The following is a 25,029-nucleotide window of genomic DNA, read 5'->3' on the forward strand; positions in this document are numbered from 1 at the left end:
CAATATAGTGAAGTTAATATACAAAGCTTTTCTGTTTTCAAGAATGCCTGCTCAATTACCTGCAGAACACAAGAAAAGAGCCAAGAGGTCTCCTTTTCTATGAAAACGCTTCCTATTTTTTCTGAAGCACAAAGCATGTCTATAAAATAATAATGGATTCTAAGAACAGATTAATCAGAAGCCAAATCACAAACAAATCACAAATTAATCACAAACTTCATATAAAATAGACTTACTAAAGAAAATGTAGAGCACTGCTAATAAGCTGAGTGACACTGCTATTCCCAGTTTTGCATCCACTGTGAAAGCAAGCAATAAACCCAAGCCTCCACACAGCAGAAGTGTGAGGAATACAATAAGCCAGGAGAACTGAAATAGAGGTTCAATCTGCTGTCCTGCAAAGGTCTTCATTTCATCTAAAAGACAAAAATGAATTAATGTTAAATCATTTTAGAACAGAAAGCAAAAAGGTACTGTAATGACCCTCATCTTTGAGAAGATTCTTTCCTAGACTAACTTGATCCTAACACTGACAAAAAAAGACAGACCATAGTCCTTGGACTTCTCTTCAGAAGAAGAGTACAAAAAGTTTTAATCCATGCAATGAATGAAATCACTTAAATACATAGTTCTTGCACTGTTTGCTGCAGATCTTCTATTTTTAAACGCTCATTAAAGATGTTTTCTTTTCTCCTTCAGAAGTCTAAAACATTCTTATGACACAAAGAAAAAGCAATCTGCCATAACACCAAAAAAATCATTCCTGAAATCATTGGATATAACAGTAAAATTTAATCTTATTGTAAAAACACCTGTTTGTCGATGCATGTTTGCTCAAAGAGGAATTGTTTAAGAAACTTATTTAGGATCTGTTGAATAAGAAATACTAAATGCACAATCCAGATGAATAAGGAGCAGGAACAAAATGCTGAAAAAGTGTTCTCAAAACATAAGAGAGCAACAAACATCACGCTCGAAAATTAGAAGTGCACACAGCACTTTGCTTACAACATGGAACATGATGCGAACAAGAAGAAGAGACCTCATTTCAGCTAATATGGAAGCTTTTAAAACATAGAAATCACAGAAAATAGGAAATATCAAGACTATTGAAAGCATTTTGAATTAAACAAACATGTCAGAAAATATCCTTTGTTCAAAAAGGTGTGAATTGTAAATAAGATGCCCATTTCAACCACGAGGATTATTTAGAATGGCGTGTATACATACAGGAGATAACAATGCCTTTCTTCATATATTGCATTTGAATCCTTACGTCATTTCATAAAGTTCAGAAAGCTCCAAGTAAATAAAAGAGGGGAAGAAACCTCGGTGCAGAGTAAATATACTACAAAGAAAAATATTAATAGTCTAGAATTTGTTCCTAAACTTTGAGGTGAAAAAAAAAAAGGTAAGATGACGTTTTGTTGCTGCTTTGTGCCTCCTACATGTTGGAACCTGATCTGACACCCTCAGCCCCCAAGCTGTATTTCAGCAGCCATACGCAACAGTTTGTAAAGAAAAGATTCACTAATGCAGGTCAATAGACAAACCTCTAGAATGTCTGAATACTGTCTATCTGACTAAGGCAAACTACACATGAACTGATGAGTTTTACTGACAGTAAAATTTAGATGTTTTCATTACAGAAATGGAGATTAGATACAAGACTACGTGGACCAACAGCTGTTACAAAAACTCAACTCTCATGTGATGATTTCCATAGATGGACTTGAACCTACGCAGCAAAGGCTACATCAAACTTTACCTTCCAATTTCTTGAGCAGAAAAGATTTTCCACTTCCCCACTGAGCATATAAGCCTACACAGATAGGTGGCTGCATGGTCGGTTCACTGAGAATATCAGCCAAAGCACTGCTGTACAGATCATAACCCAGCATATCACCATCAGATTCCGTGGGAGACAAGTGTCCTGTAACAGGAATACTATGTTACAGAGCTTTGTTTTATGAAATCATCTCGCTATTACAGTTTTCATACACAAAATTATGATAGGCTTACCTGTATTTGTATATATACTCCTCCCATATATTATTAAAGTGTTATTAACAGTGTTATTATTGGTACATTGTTGTTCCAAGGAATATTAATCATCCATATAAATGTTACATAATCAAAACTATTACATCTTACCACAAAAGACTCAAACAATTCCCAGATCACAGAAAATGAAGTAATTCTTATATAAGCAAGATCTAAATTAAAAAAACTATCAGAATTTGCACAGCATCCAATCTCAAAAGGCAAATGTGAAAAATAACATGTAATTTGACCTTTATTGGGGATTTCAGAATGATGATTTTTTTTCTGCCAAGTCTTTTTTTTTTTTTTTTTTAAGATCTCATTAATCACAACATTAAAAATGAACTTACTAATTAACAATACAGAATTGAATTAACTGGATTCTCTGAAAATAACAGGAAATTACTCAGAGCATCAATAAAAAGCTCAAATTTTCTGCAGTGTAAATTTAGATCTGAGGAAAAGATAAACACTTTTACTTACTGGCACCAAATATCTGTGTTAAAATACTCTTCTGGTGGCTACAGTCAATATTGTAAGGAGTTTCTCCTGCTTTGTTTGGTCTGTAAAGTAGTCTACCATCTTTTGGATTTCGTAAAAGTAGTTCAGCAAGTTTACGGCTTCTTCCACGAATGGCAATATGGAGCGGAGTATCTCCTTTCTGCAATTGAGTGAAAAATCAGCAATATCTAACATGAATTCATAAGATGTCAAGACCACATCACAGAATCATAATATCACTTACATTGGAAGAGACATTCAAGATTATCAAGTCTGATTATCAACCTGACCCGAGTCCCATCACGTAGCAAATAGGTTCCACATCCTTTCAGATGCATTATTTATTTGAAACACATCTTAAGGAACTCTCAACAGTATTAAAACCTTACAGCAAGCGTTTTTTTTTCCCCTCAAAAAGGTATTATAAATGTTTAAGGCATTATAGAAGTTTAAAAAAGTGTGGAAAGACACAGGCTCTTGTTGCGCTGAAGTTAAGTCACTATCTCCTTTCTTAAACGTTTATAAAAAAATAAGGTTCACGAAAACTGTAGTCTTCATTTAATGTAGTCTTCATAATTTCTTTATTATACCAAATCAAAAATGTTACTTATTTGCCTTAGGTGTAAGATAGTTCTCAGAGGTTACAACAGTATACAATAAGCATTCATGCATTGAAGAGGTTTAGTAAAGTAGGTAATGAACAAGAGGACCAACAATTGCTTTTGTCTTCGGCATTGCTTAGTTTAATGACTATTAATCAAAAATAAATATGCGTGACACATTATCATAACCCATCTCTGTACTCTTTTTTGAGCATATTAAGAATCATTATTTCATATCTGAAATAATCACTCAGGACATGAAATTTTTTCTTGCCATATGACTGAAAGCATCCTATTCCAAACAAAAAGTCAAAACACTAATGATGGGAATAAACTTAAGTATTCTGATCTTTTCAGCTATTAAGCATAGGGAAGACTAAGTCACCTATAACTTATTGCCATGCAACAATTAACTCGAGAAGTAAGGCACAGACCTTTTGGTATTGATGAAGCATGAACTTTCATCAAGTATGTAAATACTTAAACAACAAACATTGGAAGTTTAAATGTGCTAGCAACAAAAAGGCATCTGAACCAAGCAAAAAAAAGAAATCACCTAGTTCAATGATGGAAGCCATATAAGCTTATAAATAGAACAACAGCCAGTGTTAGCTTCAGTCTTTGTTCTGTGTCATTCCTAAGTAATTCTTAACAACAACAACAAAAAATCCTCATCTATTTTTTTCAAAATTGATCTTTCTTCCTGTTTAACCTCAATAGCTCACTATAAAATTTTGTCGCTAAACTAAACTGATTAAACATTCTAAAATAAACAACCAAATATTCTTTACCTTGTCTACAGCAGAGACCTTAGCTCCTTTGTCCAGAAGAAGCTCTACTATTTCAATATTTCTCATCTTGGTTGCCTTAATAAGAGGTGTTTCTCCATCCTAAAAATAAAAGAAAGCCTAATTAAAAAAGGAAAGCAAAAATACCCCCCCCCCAAAAAAAAAAGCCACCAAAAGTCCTTTCCTGTATACTCAAAACCAAGCAAAAAACTAGGATTTAATTTGTTACACTATCGCTAAACTTTTAAGAGAATTTTTTAGTTACATATGTTTGCATGCAGGTAACAACACTTCAATGTATCTGTTCTTAAAAAAAAAAAGCACCACAGACACTATTAAAGATTGATACAAATCACAACACAAAATGCAAGTGCAAAATAAATTTCTGTTAATAAGTGTCAAAGAGAAAAAGAGTGGATTCAGATATAATAACAAATATATGAAAAGAGACTCAGGCATGGAAGAGTTAATTCACTGCTATACATAGTACATCCCGTTTTTTAAATTCCTGTGCAATGCAATAAATGGTGATCTTAACCAAACTTAGTAATATCAGAAACCTCTTTCCTCACTTTCCAGTAGCAGCTGCTCTGTTACTGCTAGTGTCGGTGTTGTTGAGGTAAAGTATCCAAAGATTTCCTCCTACTATATTTCAATAGCAAGTGATGTTTATCAACAGTGAACATTAACATAACTGAAACACCTCCTTTCCAAAATAGAGAATTATTATTTTAAAAAACAAAACTAAAACAGCATGCAAGGTATTCACACTCGACAAAAAACTGAATTTGCTAATGTAATGTTAAGATCACATAGGAGCTGGGAAAATAACAGATGTTAAACAAAGCAGATCCTATCCTCAAAATTCTAATACTTACTTTTGTGCATGTTTCAGTATCAGGGTTGCACTGCAAGATATCCCTCACCATTGTAGCATTTCCTTTCTCAACTGCCCAATATAAAGCAGTTTTATTATCCTGAAAATGTATCACATGTTAGAAGCACTTAAATTTAACTGGATTAATTTCAAAACCTGAATATAAAATGCAATCATATTGAAAACAGCACAAAAATCAGCAAATTTTAGCACAATTCAGGGCAAATGGAAACACTACCAAATCTAACTGGTACACCAGTGGAACTCGGTGGAGAAATCTGGCTATAAAGCACAAACCTGTTTTAAAAACCTGAGCTTTAACGATATGAGCAGAGCCAACAAACTTCAAACAGTTTGCAAAACATGTATCTCCCAAATTACATGTGGGTATTCAGTTTGAAGTCAAATATATATGTTTTCTAATGAAATGAAAAAAAACTTTTTCCAGAACATCATCTTTCTTCCAGTTATGTCATATTTATGTTTCTTATGTTTGTTTTGTGGGGGTGGTTTGTTTGAAAAGAATTCTCTCCTATTAGGATGTGGAGGTAATACCCACTTCCAGGCCTTTAAAAAAAGTAACTCCATCTTCTTGTCTCTTTTATAGCATAGCCCAGTAAAACTGTTGCACTCACAGATTGGTTGGTTGTTTAGTTAAAAAAAAAAAAATTAAAATGAAAGGAAGGGTAGGTAGAAAATACGGAAGTCACTGACAAGACCACTCAATGCAAGTAAGGACATTTATTAGAGAGAGAACCAACCAAGCACAGCGACAGAACTAGCTAAACACCACTGACAACAGATATTACCTAAGGGGTATCATATATTAATGTAATACCACTATTTAAAAAATAGTGAGTATTAAAACATTAAATTGCTTATTTAATGTATTTCACCATTTTAAGTCTGTTCAGAAGCGCTGGTGAAATCAGTTCAGCGTTCTTTGCTTTTCAACCATTACACAAAATAACTGAAGAAAATGCTGCTTAGCATATCATTACCATGTACCTTACAGCTTAAAGATATCATAGAATATGTCATGTTGCAGTGCAGTTTGTCATGTTTGATGGGAATCCGAGTTCCCCGCAGAGTAGAATTTGAGCCAGTTTTTGAAGCACTGTTTCTAGAAACATGATAGTTATCCGATAGCCAAATTCACACTGCATTCAAGAACTATGCTAACGTTTACGTTGCTGTACTTACCTGACCTCTGATGTCTATATCAGCATACTTATGGAGCAGGGCCCTCACAATTTCAACATGACCACCTCTAACAGCCCCAATCAGCACTGTGTCTCCACTCTGGAAAAATATGTTATAGAACATAGACAGATTAAGAGTCTGGCAAAAAGAAAATATATATATATATATATAAGAAATGATTCTAGACTCCTGGACTCCCTTCCCCATCCTCCCAAAGAGATGAAATATAAATCAATGGGCAAAACAAACACCAAAGACAGACATATCCCCATCTGAAAGAACATTGTGTGTGTAAATTATACTGCTATCCTGTTTACATACACTACGTCATTTTGTCACTTGTAGCACTGCAACTTGGCATGAGACCATCTAAAAATGCACAAAGCTGATGTGAAAGATGGAAAAATGCATCCACAAATCCTTTTAAAATTACAAAGTAAACATTAGGAGGTTTTCCTCATGTCTCTGCAACTCCCAAGGAATTCAGTTTAGGACTGGACTTAGGACTGGAACACTTCTAAACCACCCTGTAACTGCTCTGAAATATACTGATCTTAACAGAGGCACCTAAGTTTAGCTCCTTTCACATCCTAGGCTGCAGAGATCACCCTGCCCCTGCCACTTCAGAAAAAAATGAGTATCACAGCAATGCTGCAGGCAGTCCACGGTACTTCTGCATAAGCAACTGAATAAAGCGCTGCGTGGCTAGCTAGTGATTCATGCTCTGGTCACTCAGAGGTACACAGTGCACCTTTAACAGCTACTGTTACATGTCTTAAATCAGAGCTGAAGTCTCCCTTTCATATATGCAAGTTTCCTAGTAAGTTAATTGTCGAAGATGAAGGCAGATGCTGAATGAAACATTATTTGTTATGACATCCACTAATTTACAATTTTAACAGCACTACCACATGTATTAATACAGCAAAAAATTGCCCCAAAACTGCATGCCAGTTCAGTATGAGTCTTATGTTACATACACAACAAATATACAACAGTATTGTAAATTTCCATATGGCATTTCAATTCAAGACACTCAAAGAAAAAGAGTTAGAAAGAACTCTTAGAAGGAAGCGATTTTCTCTTTCGCATTCTCGTAGCAGCATTTGCCACTTAAAATAGTTGCAGTTTGTTGTTTTGGTTGTGTAATGTTGTTTTCGGCCCCTAGGTGGCAGAAAAGTTAGAAGTGTATCTGCAAACCTGCATACACTAGTATTTAAATATATATTACATTATTATTATACATGTAATAAAGCCACAATAATGAACTAAGAAAGTGTACTCACTCTATCAGGAATGTTCACGTAAGTTCCAGCATCAAGAAGATCCTGCACAATTTCAGTATGCCCCTCCTTTGACGCAATCATCAAAGCTGTATTTCCATCCTTATCTGTTAAGTTTACATTTGGGTTCCTTTTCAGTATTTCTTTTACTGAGTCAGTATAGCCACCTTTCACTGCTACAATAAGTGCAGTCATAGAATTCTTTAAACAGAAAAAAAAGTCAATATATTGTACAGTTGGTACAGAAACCATCGTTGTATCAGCAGTATAAATAAGAAAAGAACAAATGAGGTTACATTTTTAACCATCTAAGTGTTATTTCAGATTTATCTTTTAAAGTGCACTTGCTATGCTTTCTATTAAAATAAAAGAGAGAAACTAATACTACAATAGAGAACATTGTAAATGCAAGTAGGAAAGTTCTAATCAATTTATCTTAATTCCTGAACGTCACGTGCACTGTACAATCACTTTCACGCTGTATAAGAACTTAATATTATCAGGGCACCCACATGTGCCAATACTGTTCAAAAAAGATTTTCAAAGAATTTCAGAAATAGTCATACAAATATCAAGAGTTGTCCTACATAATTTTCCACTTAACTTAAAATACTGATTCAAAACAAAATAAGCAAATTTATCTAGTATCTTACATAAATAATAAAAAACTATTTTATTTAAAAATAAGAAAATATGTAACTGAAAGCTTTAAAAAAGTGTAAAGTTCTGAAAAGGTGCAACAGCCACTATTATTTTCAAAAGATGCCTTGTGTTTCATTGTAGTTTGCAATCAGCAGGAAACTAACATACCCCAACGTCAACATTTCATTTTGTTTCATGTCTTTTTTGCTATATTACAGAATTGAAACAAGACACAGAGATTTATGTACCCACATTTTATCGCTGGAAAACGAGCAGTTACTTACAGCTCCTTCTTGATCAACATCAGCTCCCATTTGCAGCAAGTATTTCACACATTCCAAATGACCTTTCCTAGCTGCCCAAACCAACGGGGTGGTTCCATACTGCAAAAACATTTATTAACATTTTTCCATAACCGCTTCTTTATTTAGTATCTTCTACAATTTAGCATTTGTCCTATACTTCAATGCATTACTACTACAAAGATAAAATTTGGTTTTAAAAGTTAACATATGCATCTGAAAACCTATTTCTCTTTCCTTTGTAGATTCTTGCTGCAAGAATTATTTGTCTATGCAACCTAATGTAGCAAAGATTTCAACAGCTTAGAAAACAGAAATATGGTCCACTGAAACAAACGTTCACAGCCATCTTAGCCATACTATGGAAAAACGTCTTGCAAGTATAATTACTTAATCTAACACACTAATTCTCATCTCATGAGCAAGATATAACAGCAGGTGTTTTTCAGTCAGAGACTACTTGATATACTTTAATTTCAACTACAATTGTTTTAGGATATGACATGCTAAATACCAGAACTCATTTTTACAAGAGCTGTACTAAGCATTATATAAACACAACTTACTTTATCAGAGCAGTTCACTTTAGCTCCATATTGAAGTAAAAGATGTACTATATCCGAGTGGCCTCGTCCTGCTGCCCAAATAATTGGATAGACACTGTATTGCTTACAAGAAAGAAAAAATTAAGAACCTTATGAAATAAAGCTTAATTACTTTTTCAAGACCAATATTGATAAAAACATTCCAAGAGGAAGGAAATTATAAAATTAAGACTACTGATGTATCAGTAACTGTTGCCTAGTACACCGTCTAGATAATGGCTAGTAAAAGGTCTGCTGCTTTGAAACAACGCTGTAACTCCTTAAACAAGGTTTAAGGATTCATACCCTTATCTTAATAAACATTTGTAATGTAAGTGAGAAACAAAACAGGTACACATTATCCCTTAGTAATCAAGGCTGCAGAACAATTGTATCATACATACAGAACTTCCATATGCAAAGCAGATTTAATATGCAATAGGTAAGTAATTCACTACTGCTTTTTGTTGTTCACTGTTGCCTCAGACACCAAATTGCTTATACTGTCACCCCTCTGTTCAAGTGTCACAATGCATATATATTTTATAAAAAGGCTTGTAAGATGAAAAAAATCTCAAAATCTTCGCATGACAGTCATATGATCTAGCCCATTTGATAACTTTTGAAAATTACAACAAATTATTGTTTCTAAACTGCACATATTAGTTACTCCATTAACTTACACATGCAGAAAGATGACAATTGTTACAGAAGTAGCATTACATACAGTACTCCTCTCTTGCTGATGCGTATCTTACTAAGAGGTACACATTCAATTATTTTAATTAAAAAACAGCTGTCATACAGAATTAAAGCAATCTCTTTCACGAATAAAGCACAATGATTAATGCTGTATTGCCAAAAACGCGAAAAGTTTAGTCAATATAAGATTAGCATAGGATTCAGGATTTTAAACATGTCAGGAGAGGGAAAAGTGGTTGTGTTTTTTTTTTTTTTTTTTTTTCTCTCATTTGTTTTTGAAAAAACAACAACAAAAAACCACTTACCATTCCAGTGATGTTTGGATTTGCTCCTTTTTCAAGTAGGAGCTTAGCTACTTCAGTACGGCCTTTATATGATGCCCACATCAATGCGGTCCATCCTCCCTGTCAAGCACAATTCAAACAAACAATATAATTGGAAAATACTCTTTGAAGAAAAGTCAATAATTAGGTTCCTAATTCAGCATTTGTCACAAGATTGTTTTGCAAGTGAAAAGGAACTACTTCGCAACTGTGAAAACGGTATTTAATTATATATTTTCCCATTTTAACAGCACTGAGTAGTCAACTGGAGAATAGCATTAAAAAGGTGATCTGTTTTTACAGAACTGAAAGTTGCTAACTCTTTAAATTGTTCTTCTCACTAAAAATATGGAGACTTATATTTACACTAGGACAACACATACCAAATCCCGGTGCTCCAAATTGACATTGTAATTGAGTAGTTCTGCTACAATAGCTGCATGTCCTTCTTTAGCTGCTGAAATAAGAGCTGTCCAGTTATCCTAAAAAAAATAAGAGATTTAAATGACATTCAATATTTCAGTTCAATCACATTGTTTTTCAAATGTAAATTTGCATGACAGGAAATCCACAACTCCTTAAGAATTATCCTTAAAAAAAAGACAAAAAGAAAGCTCATAGGCAACCTGACAGTTTACACCTGAAAATACAGACCAGCAGCCACTGCAAATTCTCTCTTCCACAGTAACCACCACTCTCCACTCCTCAGTTAAATTTCTTAATTATTATTATTATTATTTTTTAATACAGAGGAAGCAACACCTACAAAGGATTAGAGAATAATATCAAGATATTCACAACAACTAGACAGCGACTAAGAACACAGAAAATGGTGGTGGTCTGTCTCTACGTACTATATGTGACAGTACTGAAGGGGCTAACACACAGAGGAGTTTGGGTCAGAGCCCTTCTTCTTGAATTTATGATCACTTCAGGAGAACCAGACTTATTTTCCATTGTTACAGGCCCAGAAGCCTGAGATAAATTTCTTCTTGCATTACACTCACCTTCCATACACTGCTCAAACCACGTGCAGGTGTGGACTGTTTTTATGAGCTATGCATATATAAATGCAGCAACAGTTCATATGGTAACTATTCTTTCTGTAAGTATAGCAACTGTAACACTTACGGAAGATGAAAAAGTCTCCAAAAAATGCTTGGCATTCACTGTTGCCTTTTTGTTTTTAAATGACAGGTTTTATACCAGATCTTTCCTGGATGTCTACGCTGCTGCAATTAAACTATGCACAGGAGAAATAAATTACCTAGTTTCAAAACAAACACCATTCTTTCTCTGTTTATCGCTCTTCATGGAGATGTATACACCTTTCAAAACTGCTCAACACTTCTGTCCTCTTCACCCTTTCTGGGCATCTTTCACCTACAGTCATCCTCTTTGAGGGCAGAAAGATTATTCATAAATTTGACACCCTTCTCTCTGTCTCTGTTCTGATTTGCACCTGAAATAATCCTTTAACCCAAGGTCTCCCTCAATATTTACTGAGAAATACCAAAACCAAACAAAAACAACCCCAACATACCACATCACTACTGCCAGAAGCGAAATCATTTGGGCCTCCCTGTTGATGCAGCTTTTCTCTATTCCACCTATCCTTTTATCTCAAGGACTGCTAATACCATTACCATTCCTTCCTAGTATTAATTTCCCAGAAAAAAAAAAATAGCAGCAGCATTCAGCAGAGACTCTCAGATATTTGAAGAATCTTAGACATACCTTTTCAATGAATTTAATCCAAGGAAGACAGAGACGGGCAATTCTGGATTGGATTTCTCTTATACATAATCATCTTTCACCATCTCTTCTTCCCTGTCCCCTCAACACCCATCTAAACACTCTTCCTTTTCCTAACTTGAAATTTCTTCCTCCTCTGTTGTTACGTACCATAACAAAGCACTAATACTTACCGCATCTTCCAAATTGCAATTAGCTCCCTTCTTGAGAAGCTCCTGGACAATTTCTAAATTGCCTTGCTCGGCAGCCAACATGAGGGGAGTCTGGCCATTCTGAAATTACAGTGACGGGCAAAAGGAGTTCATTGGGAAGTGATGCAAATTGTGCACATACCCTAAAAATAGAAGACCGAAAACTACAGAGGAACATTAAGTTCAGTTTCCAGGTTTTAATTGTCAATGAGAAGCAGTGAAAAGGATTGTTTTTACAAACTAAACAGTAAACTTGCAATTACAATCATCCTGTCCCATAACAGATCAAAAAACCACCCACACATTTCAGATGTTAAAAATGGCTATCAAAAAAAAAATTCAGGGTTAAAAATATTTTCAGTGTCTCTAATACTGCCTGTTACATTTTGACATCTTGAAGTAATTCAATACCATTATTTAAAAACAAACAAATAAGACTCGCCTAGGAATCAGAACAGACATTAAAAACATCCACACGGAATCAGAGTAACAATGAGATTTCTTGCCTAAGTCTAGGAAAAAAATAGTCAAGTTACATAGCAAAAAAATATTTTTGATAGTATACCAAACACAGAAATCACTCCTCTCCTGTGCAACACAGGTTCTTAACAAGCAGCCTCATCTCAGGGAAAATGAAAGATACAAACGCTGGTTTATTGGCCCTGAAGGCTCTTTCAAAAGCCAGTTACGATCCATCATGCTCCATCACCTTATTTTGCATCAGAGAACTTCTCTTCAGAGTTATCCAAAAACAGAAAACCTTCAGATACAATTGCCAGGCATGATAAAAGCTACATTTTACTGGATTTTACAGTAAAACTGTTAATCTTAACAAGTTCAATAAATGGATAGTTTTTGCTGACCTTCCCTTTGTCTTTTCTCTGTACCATATAAAAGCTCAATATTATCTAGTCTACTAAAAGCATTTGATAAATAATGCAAACACTACACATTAGGAGTTATTTATCAGCAGTTTCCCTGAAAAGAATGAAAAACGTCAAAGCAGAACCAGAATAAAGACCACTAAACTTCATTGGTAGAATAATAAATAAAAAAAGCATTTTGGGCCATCAACTATTTTCTAATTGGTTTTCACAGAAACTTCCCCAAGACCTGGGTAACCATCAGTATTGTTCACAGTATAACCTAGTAGCCAGCAATGCAATTGTTTAAAGGGAGAAAATAAACTCTTATAGAAGTTTATGTTGTTATATACATTCAAAAGGATAATTTAGGTTCCAAGACCTGTTTAGTATCAACAAGCGGTGGTATTTAGGTCTGGTCATCAAAAAATAAAGTGTAAATGCTCAAAAAAAATAAGATTAGCTTCCAGTCTGTGTTGAAGGCTCAGAAAGTACGTAAGTATCAAGACTAAAAGAGGAGAAGAAAAGGCACATTAAAGAAAACTGCAGTTTGACAGGATTAAAGTGCATCACACAGGACAAGCATCTACCATCAGCTGTTAAGTAATCAAGGTATCGGGTTCAAGACACAAAAAGCACACAGGAAAAGGGAGCCTGAGACTTGCTGCACTTAACTAAAATGGCTGACATTAACCCAAGAAAACCATCTGTGCACAAACTGACTGGAACATCCCAGTTTTTCTGGCAAATACAGGCAAGACACTAAAAGCTGGTGACAACGTGGGTAATCCCACCATCAGCCAAGTCATTGCAGCCTGGGAGGTCCTGGCACTTAGCAAGCCTTGGCTCACCAGCAGTCTCTTTAGACGTGTTCCCCTGGGGCTGGCATTCCTGCTTTGCTATTTTGTTTGTACCCAAGAAAAAGCTGTCTGGCAAGTCTGAAACTAGAAACAGAATTGCATTTAATGCAATTGAATTCCAATGAAGAGCTAACCTTTAAAAAAAAGGTCCTATTATCGATACATACAAGGAGTGTCTCCTGAAAAAAAAAGGTATCGTGGAAGTGATGTCTGTAAAAAATTTTTGAAAAGGCACTGACTGAAACTCAGGAGTGTAGTTAGTGCCATCAGTAAGGAAAGAAATTAGAGAAGGTACAGGCAGTGGCACTGTTGATAAAGCCCACACAGACTATCTGTTTTGATTTCTGCCATGCTGCTGGGCAGAATTACCATCAGAGGGAAGAGGTCATTCTCCTTCTCAGATACACATAACCCTCACCACCTGGCATGCTGTGTATACCCTGAAATGCTGGAGTTCCCTCATCTCAAATACTTCAGCACATGCACACACAGCATGAATGAACATGCTGACAATGAATGAAAACTGTCTTGAGTGAAATCAGAGTTAATAACTACAGAAATGCTAAATTCTGTATGATGTTTTAACATTTACAGGATAGTTTAGTTTTGACTAATACATCCCAATTGAAAATTTCCACTCCAAAAATATTCTTCCCATCTTATGCGTGTTTAAAAAAAAGAAGAAAAGGATTGGAAAGCCAGCCTTCCCTACACTACAAGGCAAGGAAAAAACTGCCTGGAATGCCAGACTATGGGTATCTGGCTGAGACTGTTTCACGTGGGGCTAGCATCATAGCATCTTCATCAAGGCTCAGCGCCAGGAAACAGTATGTGCTCTCAGCAAGCTCACAGACTGTCCCCCACACTACACATGCAGTCCACACACCAACGGGCCAGGATGCCATTCCCAGGGTATCCAGAAGGCTGGAGAAACAGGCTGACAAGCCTCCTGCAGCTCAACAAAGGCAAGAGAGATTTCAGAGAGAGGGAGAGAAAAGAAAGAAGACAAGAAGCAACGGTCACAAGATGCAGCAAAGGGTATCCTAATAACACACATGGAAAACATTTTTAAACAAAGACTGGTTAAGCACTGCAGCATTGTCCTGAGGGACTGCAGGATCTCCACCCTTGAAGACTTCCAAATTCTGCTTTGCCCCTGAGCACCATGATTTCACCATGAAGTCAGCCCCTGCAATTAGGAGGCTGAATCCAACGACCTCCAGAGGTCCCTTCTGCCCTGGGTTTTTCTACAATTCTTTGACTCTGAATATGCCACGTAAGTCAGAAGGTTTCCAGTACCACAAAACCATTTAGGAAATCAGAACTGAAATAAGCACTGATGATACAAGTTGTATATCTAAATGAAAGTGAAGTCTCAGGGCTAACAAACCAGAAAATCTACTGAAGAAGATGAAACATGTTAGTTGTACCATCTAGGCTTATTTTTAAAATGCACACAAAAGACATAATAGCACAACAAGATAACCTGAATCATAAACATCACACAAAACAATGGAAACAGTCACTGGCAACAAACATTTGGGTGAACCAAACCTCCCAAAAAACTCCTTGGAAGCATTAATGGAGTATAACGAAATTAAGTTGCTAATGCTGATATGCTCAAATAAGACTAAATGACATGGCAAAGCAACAACTAACAATTATTACACCATCCCGGGATTCAAAATAATCCACATTTAAACCTCTTACTGTCCATCAGGGCTTCCTGTGTAATCCAGGTGAAGTCATTTAATCCTCCTGGTTACACCCAGACTTCCCTTCTGGATTCGCATCTTTTCATCCAGATGAGCATCTGCTCAAATTCCAAAATACGCTCCTATTTGGATTGTATATCAAAGCTTTTCTTGCCTGGAAACCAGGATATAGGGCTTATCATCCCAGGTTTCATCCAAAATGGTCAGGGAAAGAAAGCACACACAGCTGGATCTGTGTGTGCAGAAGAAGCAATTCCCAGCTGCAGAAATACAGATATAATCTCCATCCACGAAGAAAGGGTGGATCCCTACTTTCCAACTCAGAAGAACACTCAAAAAACAATTAGAATGAAGGATACTAGAGTGCTTGCATTGAATATTGCATGCTCAGTCTGTGCAAAAGTAAGGAAACAGTAGAAAACTGAAACGTGTGTATTAAATAACTAGTGCACCCTTGCTGACTATTCATTCCACACCTAAACAGCAAAAATATGAAACTGACCTGCACAAAAACCATCTTACCTCATTTCTCTCATCTACATCCCTGCACTTTTCAAGAAGTGCTTTCAGAGCAGGAACATTTCCTTCTTCTACATAGGTCAACAGACTCTGACTCATCAGGCTTGCCATCTTCGCACAGTATTTGAAATGCTTCTATAACAAAGCTTACCTGTATTCCAGAAAATAAGAAAAAAACGTAAGTAAAGCATCAAGTCCCTATGAGAGTTAATTTTAATATTAGAAAGAACAAATTCCATGTGCCAATACATCAGCAGCTCAGCGCACAGCCCCACCATTCTCCCCAACAAAACACTCCAGACATTAAACTTACGCTCCATTTCAAGTGAGTTGTGTTACAAAAAGTATTCTATTTTAAAGGTATTGACTAAATATGTATTTTGAGTGGATTGCATGGTAGTCTTTCATCTGCATATTTTTTTCTGCATGTACATTAGGGGAATACCTGTATACCCTAGAGATGTGTACAAGTTGTTTACAACACAACCCTTATCCTTCCAGTAGATAAGCAGAACACTGAGACCATTCAACACAATGAAACAGTGCAAATATCTAAATTACAGCCATAGAGAACTTTGAGGAGCACCATTTATTACACGAGTTATCATCTGCTCTATCCAGCCATGCCTGCATGTGATGGCACGCTGTTAGCTTACTGCTCAAACTCAGCATAGCTTCTGTTGACTGCTTGTATGCTTCTTTTGACCTTTAATAGGGAAGACACGGGAGATTGCTCTTGGTTGAGACAGAACACCAGGAACAATAAGACTTGTTATGAAGCTATGAGCTAGGAAGTTGAAAGAACCAGCAGCATCACCACACCACATGGACACCCACAGCACCAGAAGTTGATTCTATTTGTTTTGCATCTCAGTTAAGTTTTCCTGGGTGCAGAACACATTGTAGGGCTAAACACAGAACTCCATGCCCCCCCCCCCACCCCCCTTTCTCCTCACCCACAGATAACGTTTGCACTCTCTGTGGCTTTTTCTTGCATAACAACACTGTAAGGGTAGAAGAAAAGCTCGAGGTCAGTGTTAGCTGAAGCCTACTGGTTAGGTTATTCTCCACCAGGCAGAAGCCAAAACCCCATGGCTTTCCCAAGCAAATTCTCTGACTTCTATTTTCACATAAAAGCAGCTAGAGAATTTTCCTACACTCCCAACTGAAGAGGAACACGAGCCAAAAATCAGACGAGAAGCAGCTAGCAGGAATTTCCCTGCGTTTAGAGCAGAGAAGTTGATACAAATCTCTAACTCTTAATTAAGTAATTAACTCCAGTTTAAATTGCTTAGACTGCAACACTGTAATGCCATCCTTCCTCCTGCAGCAGTGGAGTTATATATGGACAAATGCACTCTGTTGTCAGGACATTTTAGACACAGCCTGAGCTCACCCACAGCACCGCAGCCGCCAGAGGACTTTGACACAGAAACGCCCGGTTCAGAAAATGCCAGCAAAGCCACCAACGGGCTCAGTTAAAATGACAGCAGCAGCTCCGGGTGCGTGCGGAAGGACTGGAGGGACACACAAAGGTTCAGTGCCAGAGGAAGCTCCGAAATGTGCAAGTTGTAGGGATGTAAGCAGAGGAACATCAGAGGGAAGAGAGATGGAAAGGAGGGCCTGTGAATCACACCGTTCAACTTGGGTTTATAACCCAGGCTGCAATTAAAAAAAAAATCAAATTGTATGGTTCAGACAATATTTTAAACCTAAACCTAAAATCTGTTCCACAAAAGTCCAGCTCTGGCACACACAGCCCACCAACAATTTTACGAGGCCCTGTACTAACAGCCTGCCTCTCCCCAAAGGGAGAGGAACTAAAAGCCCAGAAGGAATGCCCTGTTACCAAACAGTTCAGCACCAGCACCCAAGGGAGGATAAACAGTACAATGGTGGCATCATATAATTGGGTTGGTTTTTTGGGTGTTTGTTTTGGTAGGAGGAGCAAGTGCTAATTGAGAGGCTGCTAACTTAAAGAGAAGAACACCAAAAAACACAACAAACCACAACAAAAACAGCTGGGAAGAACTGGAGCGATCGGAGTGATTCAGTGCCCACACATGGGCACTTACTGTCATTTTGGATACCAAAATAGCAGAAAAGTCAGCATCTTGCCTGGCACCCGGCTGCCATTCCAGAAGAGCGTGCCTCCTCGTGACCTGCTGCTCCCCTCCAGCCCCATCCAGATGTCTCAGAGTTTCTTGGGCAACCAAAATGACACTTCACGTTCACATTGGGGCACCTGGATGTCTTCCAGCTTTGTCTTTTTATTTTTTAAAACATATTCTGATGGAAAATCGTGAAATGCAACTTGCCACTAGCTTCATGGCTGCCACAGACACTTGCCTATTTCCCCGTGCAGCATCCCAGCTTCCCTCCCGTAGCTGTGCCTTGGCTCGCGTGCTACCTTCCCCACCAAATAGTAAAATACACTTAAAAACATCAGCAAAACATGAATACAATATCTTACCAAGCATATTTTACCATGCAGTTGCAATCAGATGTTTTCACACCAGCTTAAAATTTATTTGGAAAGGTAAAGGGTATTCAGCAGCCCTTCCTCCTCAAAGCCAAGTTCTCTCCTTTATGTTCCTTACTGCCACGTTTCAAAGGCACTGGAGATAAGCACACAGCTCCAGAAATCATTACTTGATTTGTTGGCTCTCAGAGCTGCACAGCTTCTGCCTTAATGTAGGTCTGAATGGTGCAACTTCAGCCTTTGACTGACAGCAAAGCACCGCAGCTCATCCGGAGCTGCATTCGCAAACGCTCTGTTAATATGATTTTTACATAGTAAAAGTCTTTTTGGGGTGAACCATCTCCAAGGACGATACTGATGGTCTTTGTCACTTACACTTCACTGTCACAAAATAGTTGCTTCTTAGGGCTAGTAAGGGTCTACTGTCTAAAAACAAGAAGAGCAAAATGAAGTATTAAAATCCAAAGTTTCACATCCTCATGTTTCCTCTTGACACTTCTCAGGCAAGCTTTTCAGTGTGTCCAAAAGTTCAAGACCACCATGAGGCCCTAGGAAAGCACTCTTTAGCAAGTCAGCAACATCAGCTTCCATTTAAGAAACACAACCCAGATTCATCAGCTGAATATATGGGTTAGTATTCTCATCCTTAAAGCAAATTACACAAACAAAAAGAAAACCACCAAAAAGCCACCAACACACAAATATATACAATACAGAAGAGGTTAGCGTTAAGATATTTGGATGTTTCACATTTATTTGTTTTTCTTCAACAATAAACGTGCCTGAACTTATGCTGAAGTTTGTTGGTGGTATTTTACACCAACTCAGTATCAGCTGAGCACAGTCACTGTCCACCCTATTATTAAATTAGATCTTTGTTACTGTTATGAAAATTATGTTCTGTGCTCAAACTCCGAAGGGGTCTTAGACGTTATGATGTGTTTTCCTCCCATGCTTAAGGTTTCTTTTAAATTATTGGAAATGCTTTGAACCAAGACTGAGGTACTGTCCCTAGACAGAAAAGTTAACTTTACTCTGGCCCCTCAAACGCAAAAGCTCATGAAACATGCATGCATTCCTACCCAAAATATAAAAAAACACCCCACCACCACTCCACACCTCAACAGCACTTCCTTTACCAAATGAGAACTTATTCCCTGCCAAACCTGGTAATTCTGGTGCAAAAACATTACCATCTGAGAGCATCCAGTACCTACAGTGATAAATGGCTCAATTAGAAATATTTACTTTGTTCTTTTGACACAGGACAAACCTTCTACAACCTATAACTGTGCTTCCATCAGTTAAAGCCACGAACCTATCTGGCAGTCGATCCCCTTTCCCATCAGGATTAGTTCTGTTTATTTCCCCCCACCCATGCAGAACCAAACCAGTTCCCAGCTGATGAACCTCCTCTTCATTCGCCATCCTAACTTCTAGGCCTGGAATTTTCAAAAAAACACACTTAGGCAGCAAAGCCTGGTATTTTATACGACTAAGAGCAAGGAAAAAGCATGCTGAGCACACAAACGCTCAGGTGAAGGTAACATTTGCACAAGGATTAACTTGTTTTTGTGCTTCATTGACTGGCTCTCCCATCCTGAGCTGAGGCAGACGTTATCACTGTTTTGGAAAGACTGCAAAAGTTTGCTGATTTACTAAACTTTAGTCTCTCTCAACTGCAACAATACTGACGGCAGAAGTCCTGATCGTTCCAACCTGCAGATTTTTACGTACTCTCGGTATCTTGTATCAGCTTCTACCTACATAGAAAAGATTATTAGTACACACTCAAGTTTTGAAATACCACAATCTTTCTCACAGCTCTCTCCCAAAATTGTTGTTATTTTGTGAGCTGTGACTACCAAATTGAAACACTAACATACTGAGGAGACTGTTTGCTTACAATAGTGACTGACAGAAAATGCACACTTTATGAAAAAAAGATTGTCACCTTCTTTTTAAGATGTTTCCTTTTATTCCAGGTATTAAAGCTACCTTCCCAATATGCAGAACTGTGACAGATCTTTCAGCTAACTGTAAAAAGAAACAATCAGTGCTGCTGAAATCTTGACATGCACAAGTCAGATTTTGAATTATGGGGAACCTCACCCTGAAGGGCTGGAAATGCCATTCTGCCAAATCAGAATGTAAAGGAAAATGGAATACAGAAGAATTGTATATATAAAATTTGTTATGAAAGATTAATGAAAATTTGTATTTTGCAGTGGCAAAGAACTATGTAAAACAGGAACTGGAACGTGGTCTGTACTCACCCTGCGGGGAACCTTGCTGATACAAGCACTGCCTATCTTTAACAACACCTTCAACACCGACTGTACGTATTTCATAAATACTAGAACAGGTAACAAGTCAAGCATCACATGAAATGGTAACTATTTCTAATTACTCCTACAGAGACTAAGACAACCATGATTCTGCTGAAATACCAGATTTCTGAAACAGCTGGAACGTGTTTTGAAAACAATACCTTCTGGTACTCAGAGGAAGAAAGAAATAACAAACCTAAGTTTCCATAAGTAATATACACCTACCCCACTTCTCCAGTGCCCGAAGTTCCAGTCTGACTAATGACCTCATGATGATTTTCAGCTTTTCCTTGTTATCCGGGAACATTTACCCCACCTCTCCTAGCCACACTCATGTTAGCCAAATGTTTTAATAGATCACCACACTTTTTTTTACTTTATATCAAAGAACAAAAAGTAAAATTAGGAAACACTGAGAGCCATGAGGAGAACTAAAGATGGGGACACGATTATTCTGAAACCTGCAACAAACAGAACCAAATAAAGTTTGCACGAAAGAAGGCCCCGTAGCTCTCATCATTATTACAGTACAGAATAAAAAAAAAATGGGAAACTGGAAATAAGCAAGAGATTCGATCCAATCTTTTCCATCTTAAGTACTCAAGGCAACTGTCAATTCCAAATATTGCAATGACATGATTTTTTTTATTATTATTTTTGAGAGAAAGAAGACTGGATTACATCCAAAAGACCAGAAAGATGCCAAGATGTAGCAGAATTGGAGAATCACAGGATGTATTAAGACAAAAAGAGGTCATTGTCACAGGGCAGCAGCTATGAGATAGGTCTATGTTCTCTCCTAATGAGAATGACCAGATAAGAGAGGTCTCGTGCAGTACCTGACAGCGGTGATTTAAGCTTTGTCAGAGAAATCACTCTACCTTTAAGACAGAATTTGAATACGGTCAATGAACAAGAAGGTAATGCTAAGCACATCTGAATTTTAGAAAAAAATTCAATTGCTGTACGAGATATAAAATGCTCAGTCCTACTAAACACTATTTCACGTTTTAAATACCTCAAATAAAAGAAAGTAAACAGAAACACGTATCAATACTGAGCTTGTCAAATAAAAAACATATCAACTGGTATAAACCAAGCTGTCAAAATTCACACAAAACACACACAAGTGCAGCAGGAAAGCGCACATCATCATCTTACTTTGCCTTACAAAGCCAGGGTATTTCTCCAGATGAGATCAAGGCTTAAATAGACCCAGCCTCCCACAACAAAAACCTAACTTCCACTTCAAGAAATGGAGGTCTTTCTGCTACAAACACTTCAAAAGGAATATGGCCGTATTCCAGAAGCAGTAGTCGTACATGATTTTGATTAAAGGAGTTGTTTTAAATAACCAGTTGCAGAACAAAGAACAAACGTCAAGCAGATACGTGGGGGGTTTACTTATGCATTCTAACCCAGTTTAAAACAAAAACACAAAACCATCAACAACAACAAAACCTCACTCCTTGCATCTTTCCATCCCTTTACTGGAGGGGGGAAGGTGTCGGCGATTAACCCCACAATTTGAGGATCTGCCCACCGCTGCCTTACCCCTCGGCAGCCCCCGGCCTAAAGCCACGGAGGGGCAACCCCCGGCCCCGCTTACCCCCGCAGCCGTGCCCGGTCCCCCCCGCAACACCCCAAGGAGAGAAGCGAAGGTAACGAGGCCCGGCCCGATGCACACGGAGGCCGCTCTGAGTCCCCCGAGGGCTCTGCACCGGTCCGGGGGGCGATGCCCGCACCCCCCGGCTCCCCTTTCCCAGCGGTGACGCCGCGGGGCCCCACAGCGCAGCGCCCTTTGTTGGGCAGCGTTCCCCCCCACCTCCTCACCCTTCCACTGTCCCCCTACTGTCATCGCTCACCCCGAAGCCGGCGGGACTCGGCCCCTCGCGGGCTGCTCCCCGGAGCCTGACGGGGAGGCTGTGGCCGCCCAGCGCCGCTCACTTCCCCTGGGCAGCCGCCGCCGCCGCCGCCATTTTCCCTCCCTCTGCCTCCCTGCCCCGCCGCTGCCGGGCGGGCGCGTCATGGGGGCGGGCTCCGCCACCCCGGGATGGGCTCCACAGAGTCGAGGAGGGTTCCGCCTGACCCCACCTCGTGTCCCGGGGCTGGCTGGAGCCTCCTCGCGTGGAACAACTCTGCGGGGCCGCCGCCGCCTTAATAAGCGGTTGCGAGCGGGTAATAACGGGGACCCGAAAAAGCCTGCCCGGGAGCCCTCACGGCCGTGAGTCACGGCGCTCCGCGGCGCCCCGGCACAGCCGCCGGCCGCGGCTGAGGTGGCGGCGGGCCGGGGAGGTCCTGCCCGGGCCGGTGGCTTCGCCTCGGGGCCCTCCGGGACAAAGGAGCGGCTTGGGGCTCACGGCGAGCCGAGGTGCGGCCGCCGGGCTGACGGGGAGCACGGCGAGCACCGGGAGGAACCGCGCCCCGGCGTGCTGCCATCAACTGTTAATAAAAGACAGCGTTTGTCTGCTGGGACTCCTGTTTTCTGTCAGCCTCAGCAGGTCTACGGTTTTTCAGATATTTTCTAAATATTGCTGTTTTTCAGAGTTTATAGCAAATATATATACAAAAATCTCACTTCATGACATCACTCATCATTCTGTTATCTTAGCTTTTCCACCCATCGGTAAATGAGCTGTGTTCTACAAACTGGCTACAGCTTGGTCAGGCAGGGACCCTACCTGCACATGCTGGCAGGGAAGGCTGTTTTCTGTGCTTCACCTTCTTCCCTTCTCACTGCAGACTGGTCCAACTCCTGACACGCTCGTGCCATCTGATCTCATCTGAGGAACTGCAAAACACTGTCTTGTGCTCTTCCTCTTGTACCCTACCCTTACATTAGGAACATTTTCCCACCAATGATTAATTCACACAGACAATGAAACGTGATCCCATGGAAGGATTGAACCTAGAATCCAGTACAGTTAGGATTTCACACAGAGCACTCTGCTTCTCATAAAATACTTTTTTTATTTCCTTGTTTTTTGTTTGTTTGTTTGTTTGTTTTTATAAGACATATGAATAATCTCTTAATGGTTATTGCTAAGACTTTTGTCACTCACATCACAAATGTAGCTTTAGTGACACTAAACATCTTGGAGCAGTATTTTTCCACAGTCTGTAACGTACAGAAATATTCCATGATGCTCTTTAAAAGGGTAATAAACGCTGAAGTTTCTAAACTGCTGCAGTACAGTGCACAATCTAATCTTATGCCAAGAAAGTATCTTTTCTCCTTCCTACTATTCATCTTCTACAGGATTTCAGAGAAACACAGAATGGTAGAGGTGTGCAGGGACCTGAGCAGGCCCCGGCCCAGCCCCAGCTCCAGCAGGGCCACCCAGAGCAGGGTGCCCAGCACCACGTCCAGGCGGCTTCTGAAGGCCTCCAAGGAGGAGACCCCACCGCCTCTCTGGGCAACCTATCTCAGTGCTCTGTCAAACACAGAGTAAAAATAATAATAATAATAATAATAATAATAATAATAATAATAATAATAAACATTTCCCAGTGCTCAGATGCCACCTCCCATGTTTCAGTTTGAGTCCATTACCTCTTATCTGGGCACTGGGCACCACTGAAAGGAGCCAGGCTCCATCCTCTTTGCACACTCCCTTCAGGTATTTTTACACGCTGATGAGATCACAGAATCACAGAATGACCAAGGCTGGAAGGGACCTCTGAAGATCATCTAGATCCATGCTAAGCTTCCTCTTCTCCAGGCTAAACAGCCCCAGCTCTCTCAGCCTTTACTCCCATGACAGATGCCCCAGTCCCTTCGTTATCTTTGTGGCCCTTCACTGAACTCAGTATTTCAGGTCTGGCCTCACCAGTACTGAATAGAGGGGAAGGGTCACATCCCTCAGCCTGCTGGCATTGTTTTGCCTAATGCAGCCAAAGATACCATCAGCCTTCTTTGTGGCACGAGCATACAATTGGCTCATGTTGGGGAACTCAGTGTCCACCAGGATCCTCAAATCCTTTTCTGCGAGGTTGATTTCCAGCTGGGCAGCACCCAGCATGTGCTGGTGCCTGGGGTTGTTCCTCCCCAGGTGTAGGACCTTGGCACTTCTCTTTGTCGAACTTCATGAGGTTCTTGCCAGCCCGTTCCTCCAGCCTGTTGAGGTCCCTCTGGATGGCATCAGCCATTCCTCCCTGTTTTGTGTCAGCTGCGAACTTGCTGAAGGTGCACCCAGTCCAGATCAATAATGAAGGTGTTGAACAGAACTGGACCCAGTATTCACCCGAGGTACACCACTAGTTACCGGCCTCCAACTAGTCTACTGATGCTGATCACCACGCTCTGGGCCTGGCTGTTCAGTCAGTTTTCGATCCACCTCACTGCCCATGCAGCCCATACTTCATGAGCTTCTTTGTGAAGATCTTATGAGAGACAGCGCTAAAAGCCTTATCGAAGTCCATGTAGACAATACCCACTGCTCTCATTTACCAAGACAGTCGTTT

General features: G+C 39.2%; 1 protein-coding gene across 6 annotated transcripts in view; it reads right to left on the reverse strand.

Moving 5' to 3' along the window:
• The window catches only part of KIDINS220 (kinase D interacting substrate 220), a 68,645-nt gene extending 46,056 nt beyond the window's left edge, over positions 1 to 22,589 (reverse strand). For all 6 annotated transcript variants that reach the window (XM_035320140.1, XM_035320139.1, XM_035320137.1 and 3 more), the window contains exons 1-14: positions 22,431 to 22,589; positions 15,757 to 15,904; positions 11,779 to 11,877; positions 10,234 to 10,332; positions 9,833 to 9,931; positions 8,808 to 8,909; positions 8,224 to 8,322; positions 7,301 to 7,498; positions 6,015 to 6,113; positions 4,813 to 4,911; positions 3,938 to 4,036; positions 2,527 to 2,704; positions 1,769 to 1,933; positions 237 to 416 (exon numbers count right to left, since the gene is read on the reverse strand). In XM_035320140.1, the coding sequence (XP_035176031.1) occupies positions 237 to 416; positions 1,769 to 1,933; positions 2,527 to 2,704; positions 3,938 to 4,036; positions 4,813 to 4,911; positions 6,015 to 6,113; positions 7,301 to 7,498; positions 8,224 to 8,322; positions 8,808 to 8,909; positions 9,833 to 9,931; positions 10,234 to 10,332; positions 11,779 to 11,877; positions 15,757 to 15,864 (1,624 nt within the window). In that variant the 5' untranslated portion in view covers positions 15,865 to 15,904; positions 22,431 to 22,589. The remainder of the gene's footprint in view (positions 1 to 236; positions 417 to 1,768; positions 1,934 to 2,526; positions 2,705 to 3,937; positions 4,037 to 4,812; positions 4,912 to 6,014; positions 6,114 to 7,300; positions 7,499 to 8,223; positions 8,323 to 8,807; positions 8,910 to 9,832; positions 9,932 to 10,233; positions 10,333 to 11,778; positions 11,878 to 15,756; positions 15,905 to 22,430) is intronic.
• Between the last annotated feature and the right edge of the window lie 2,440 nt (positions 22,590 to 25,029).

The sequence above is a fragment of the Oxyura jamaicensis genome, chromosome 3, assembly GCF_011077185.1.
Source record: "Oxyura jamaicensis isolate SHBP4307 breed ruddy duck chromosome 3, BPBGC_Ojam_1.0, whole genome shotgun sequence".
Taxonomy (NCBI): domain Eukaryota; kingdom Metazoa; phylum Chordata; class Aves; order Anseriformes; family Anatidae; genus Oxyura; species Oxyura jamaicensis.